This window comes from Camelina sativa, chromosome 10 (assembly GCF_000633955.1).
Source record: "Camelina sativa cultivar DH55 chromosome 10, Cs, whole genome shotgun sequence".
Lineage (NCBI taxonomy): Eukaryota > Viridiplantae > Streptophyta > Magnoliopsida > Brassicales > Brassicaceae > Camelina > Camelina sativa.
Window position 1 is genome coordinate 6,712,976 of NC_025694.1, and position 5,337 is coordinate 6,718,312.

General features: G+C 36.5%; 1 protein-coding gene across 1 annotated transcript in view; it reads left to right on the plus strand.

The window, feature by feature from the left end:
* The window catches only part of LOC104717568 (glycerophosphodiester phosphodiesterase GDPDL3), a 6,932-nt gene continuing 3,970 nt past the window's right edge, over positions 2,376–5,337 (plus strand). The window contains exons 1-7 of the mRNA XM_019230856.1: positions 2,376–2,656; positions 2,833–3,126; positions 3,220–3,837; positions 3,937–3,975; positions 4,061–4,345; positions 4,588–4,733; positions 4,826–5,309. Coding sequence (XP_019086401.1) covers positions 2,545–2,656; positions 2,833–3,126; positions 3,220–3,837; positions 3,937–3,975; positions 4,061–4,345; positions 4,588–4,733; positions 4,826–5,309 — 1,978 coding nt within the window. The 5' untranslated portion in view covers positions 2,376–2,544. The remainder of the gene's footprint in view (positions 2,657–2,832; positions 3,127–3,219; positions 3,838–3,936; positions 3,976–4,060; positions 4,346–4,587; positions 4,734–4,825; positions 5,310–5,337) is intronic.

Consider the following 5,337-nt stretch of genomic DNA (forward strand, 5'->3'; position numbering starts at 1 on the left):
CCCCCCCCCCCCCCACGAAGTCTTTACAAGCAATATATGAGAGAAAGAAAAAGAAAAAATTAGCTATGGTTTACGGAAAAGAGATGAGGAGCTTGAGTTTCCATATGCGTGATCACCTAACTGTGACAGGATTTGCGGGACCTTAGGATGCGTGCTACTTATGAGTTTGCGGGTTAAGAAGAATTGTTACGTTGTAGAAAGTTTAAACGGATGTTTCGTTCCACCAACAAACTACAAAAGTAAAGTAACTCGTGAAATTAAATGAGTCTTTTCAGGGTCAACGAAGTTGCTTGTAACCTGCGTCATTAGAACAGTAGAACGATCGTACTGGGTGTGCAAAAGTACCGGCTCTTTGCATGCTATGTGATATTGCTACCTAACTACTTAACTCAAAGGACTATATATTGCTACCGGCCCATTGTATGAGAGAAAAAATAAAAAGAACTTAAACAAATATGGAAGAACAAAAATGTCCCTAACATGTTCGAAAAAGAGTGTACATGATGACAAAAAAGTCTACAATGTATAAATATCCTTCACATATACCACTACATGCACTGATGCACATGCATGCCCAACTTCAACTTGTGTATATGATGTTTCATTATTATTTTTAGTGGTTTTATATATATCCCAACTTGTGTTTGTCGCTAATGTTGCAGAAGCCATAAATTAGTATTAGATTAGTGAGTGAACTACATGCATATATATGATGTGTACATATTATTATATAGGGATACACATCTAGCTAAAAGACAATAGTCATGATCAGTACAGGAGAGTCGAACCTGTACAATGAAACAAGTTGATATTTACTTTCTTTTACAATATTTGACAAGATATATAAATAAAAATTTCGACCAATCAATGTTAAGAATGTAAATCTTGTTTAAACCGATCATGTGTATCGTATGAGTCAGTGACTAAATATATACTATATATGTATGTTTTGTAAGGTTTCAATCATTTTGGGTGGCAACAACTTAATTCAATGACAAAATCCTAATGGAACCATCCTCGAAGATTTATTTGATAAATACTATTAACTCACAAAAATAGAATGCAAATACAAAAATGTGTACCACCTAAAAACGTATAAATTACAAGATTGAGGTCAATGGTATCAATGGAGGACCTAATTAAAATAAGGGAAAGGTTTTGAAAGTTGACAAAGTAAACAAAAGCGTTTAAACAAAGTCAATTAAAACATTTATTCCAACATCAACATCAACATCCAGTGAGAAGTTTTCTTTATAAAAATTTGTTTATTTGCGGCTGAAACAAAAAACAGAAATGGTTAAAAAAATAATTTTGGTTTATGTGTTTTATTTAAGTGCTTACAGGCAAACAACGGTCTCTCACGTATAAACGTGACTGGTTTGCGCGTTTTTGGTGATGTCATGAGTGAGCACAAATAGATATTTGCCACGTGTATATTGACAGATAAGTCATGACGGCCATGTTGGGGGACCCTCCCCGTAGCTGGTGTTGATTACATATTTTATTCCGTTCATCTCATCATCACTTTGGCTTTGCGCCAGCTGAGCCGACTCAAAGACTCATATCCAAATAATTTTCTGACAAATACTTTTAATACTAGTGAAAATCGAATTTTGGAACAACCTATATTATATATATATATATATATATCAATTATATCGTATTTCTTACTTGTATTTTGCAAACTTTAAAAGTAAAATTTCTTATGCTACTTCGTATAGTAATAGTGAGTCTAGAAACATGTTTTTGGTTGTTATAAAAAAAAGAAAGTAAAATATATTATGTTGTACGGAAAAAACAAACATGAATGCCAGCCAATTGGCAAAGGTACAACCTTCATAATTTCAGTGTTGTTGTTAGGACCCAATTGATGGCCATTTTAAATTTCTTTCCAAGTACTTTGAGAGTTGTAAATGTAAACATTTTTCTTTTAAAACAAAAATATATATATATATATATAAAAGAAAATAAAGTAACTAGTCCTTTATACTCAAGCTACTATGCTAATTAAAATATGATTATTAAAAACTTTTAATCATCCCTTTGTTAAAGATATACCATAAACATTATTTTGTGAAATTCAAAACGCAGATTCAAGAGAAATAATCAATAATAATATTAATACTTGCGAGAAGAAAAAGTCCGAGGAACAAATAGGCACGACATCATATATAAGCTGAAGCCGACCGACCAAATTCTCTCGGCTCTACTTAACAACCAAATACGTGATTACGCGTAATTGTGGTAGGCTGCACAAATTATTTATTTTTTAAAACCCATATTCTTCTAATAATTTAATTTTAAATACTACTAGCTTGTAAGAAGAAAGAAAGAAAGAAAGAAACTAATCATCAAACTTTTTGATAAAATTAGTTTAAATTAATCAACGATCATATAAATGAGAATCCCACAAACCGAAACAGCTAGAAAGAAGAATAAGCCTCTCTCTCTCTCTCTCTCTCTTTCATCTCGCTGCAAGAATAAAGGAGCCGGTGAAGTCGCCGGCGAGAGTAAAACAACAAGGTTAATCTAGCTAATCCGACAATGCGAGGATTACGAGCTTCATCGCTTCTACTCTGTGGTGTTGTTCTGATTCAGCTTCTTGCTTCTCAAATCCATGCTCAAAGATCTAAAAGTCCTTGGCCTACGCTCACTGGTATGTCTCCTCTCTTTCCTCTGTCTTCTCTTCCCACAAAAACATGAGAAATAACTAAACTAATCATCCAGATATGTATTAGTATATCAGTAATTTCACTTTGATTCCCTCATTTGGAGATAACTACTTCTCATCTCTTTAACTTTCTCTTGAAATTTTGTGCTCATCATCATCAGGTAATCCTCCACTTGTGATAGCTCGTGGTGGGTTCTCTGGATTGTTTCCAGATTCGAGTTACGACGCTTACAATTTCGCAATGCTGACTAGTGTACCCGATGCTGTTCTTTGGTGTGATGTTCAGCTTACCAAAGATGCTCTTGGGATTTGTTTCCCTGATTTAACTATGAGCAATGCTTCTAACATTGAAGCTGTTCTCAAAAACCGACTCAAATCTTACTCCGTTAATGGAGTCCCTACTCAGGGTTGGTTCACCCTTGATTTCTCCTTGAAAGATCTCAAAGATGTTAACTGTAAGTTTTCTTTCACTGCTTCTTTTCAAAAGGACTATTTTGTGTTTTTTTTCTTTGGTTGTTAACTTGTTTAAATTTGACTTGGTGTTGCAGTGATCCGAGGAATACTATCTCGTTCAGAAAAATTCGATAATAATGCTAACCCGATTATGACGGTTCAAAGCGTGGCCACGCTGATAAAACCACCATTGTTCTGGTTAAATGTTCAGCACGATGCTTTCTACGCCCAGCAGAATCTAAGCATGAGCAGTTTTCTTGTTGCAGCTTCAAAAACTGTTCTCATTGACTTCATCTCTTCCCCTGAAGTCAACTTCTTCAAGAAAATCGCTGGTCGTTTCGGTCGTAAGGGACCGAGTTTTGTGTTCCGTTTTCTCGGTCAAGAAGAGTTTGAGCCGACTACAAACAGGACCTATGGTTCTATCTTGAGTAACTTGACTTTTGTCAAGACGTTTGCTTCAGGGATTCTTGTTCCCAAGTCTTACGTATTGCCACTCGATGATAAGCAGTACTTGCTTGCTCCTACTTCCTTGGTTCAAGATGCTCACAAAGCTGGATTAGAAGTTTTTGTGTCAGGTTTTGCAAATGATGTTGATATTGCACACGACTACAGTTTCGATCCTGTGTCTGAGTATCTTTCTTTTGTGGACAATGCCAATTTCTCTGTCGATGGTGTGCTCTCTGATTTTCCCATTACTGCATCTGCATCCCGTGGTAAGCAAAGTCTCTTCTACAGATTAACCTTTTTTTTTGTCTTATAATACATCATTGGAGATACTCAAAATCCAAACCTCTTTTTCATATTTTATTCAGACTGCTTCTCCCACGTTGGCAGAAAAGCTAAAAACCAAGGTATGAGAGTTGATTATTTTGCTTTGCATCTTTCTATGACTGAGTGATGAAACCTGAAATTGATTTTTTATGGTTCTTGTCTCAGTGGATTTTCTTGTTATATCCAAAAATGGTGCGAGTGGAGACTATCCTGGATGTACAGACGTGGCATATGAGAAGGCTATCAAAGATGGTGCTGATGTAATCGACTGCTCGGTCTATATGTCCAGTGACGGTACACCCTTTTGCTCTAGTTCGATCGATCTCGGGAACAGCACAACTGTCGCCCTATCTCCTTTCAGAAACCGTTCAACAACTGTTCCTGAGATAAGCTCAGTGGGTGGAATATACACTTTCAGTCTAACATGGCCTGAGATTCAGACCTTGACACGTAAGTTTGTCTTCAAGTTTTCTACTTGCTTTCAGATAAATGCTGGACTGTTTTGTAGACTCTTCTTCCTACTATTTCTAGTAACTAGTTTGAGAGCTTCGATTCCTACTACTAAACTTGAAAAGAGATTACATATAGATGCAAATGTCTGGATCAAAAGTACAGGCAACTTTAGAGGTAACATAACTTGAAAGTTACAATTTACTATTCTCCAATCTTTTTTTTTTGTTTTTTTTTTTCAGCTGCTATTTCAAACCCCTACAGTAGAGGATTCAGTTTGTTTAGGAATCCAAAAGAGAAAAATGCTGGGAAGCTTCTTTCGCTTTCTGATTTCCTTAACTTGGCAAAGAACTCCACCTCTCTCTCTGGTGTTTTGATCAGTGTAGAGGTGAGTTCCCGTGCACCTCTTAGTCTTTACGATTTTATCAATCAGACCGTGACATTCTAATGGTTACGCCCCTATGTTTTTGTGTCCCTCAGAATGCAGCATACCTGAGAGAGGAGCAAGGGCTCGACGTTGTTAAAGCAGTTCTTGATACACTCACACAGACTGGCTACAGCAATAGTACAACCAAAAAGGTCATGATTCAGTCGACAAATAGTTCAGTTCTAGTTGACTTCAAGAAGCAGAGCCAGTACGAGACTGTCTACAAAATTGAAGAAAACATCCGTGATATTCTCGACTCTGCTATCGAAGACATAAAGAAATTTGCTAATGTTGTTGTGATCCAAAAATTATCAGTCTTTCGTATCGCTCAGTCATTCATCACGAGGCAAACCAATGTTGTGGAGAAGCTGCAGAAGTCTCAGCTCCCAGTTTACGTGGAACTGTTTCAGAATGAGTTTGTATCTCAACCATATGACTTCTTTTCTGATGCAACCGTTGAGATAAACTCTTACATCACTGGACCCGGTATAAACGGAACCATCACCGAGTTCCCTTTCACAGCTGCTAGATACAAAAGTAAGTGAGCCAAATTTTGCACCAAAGG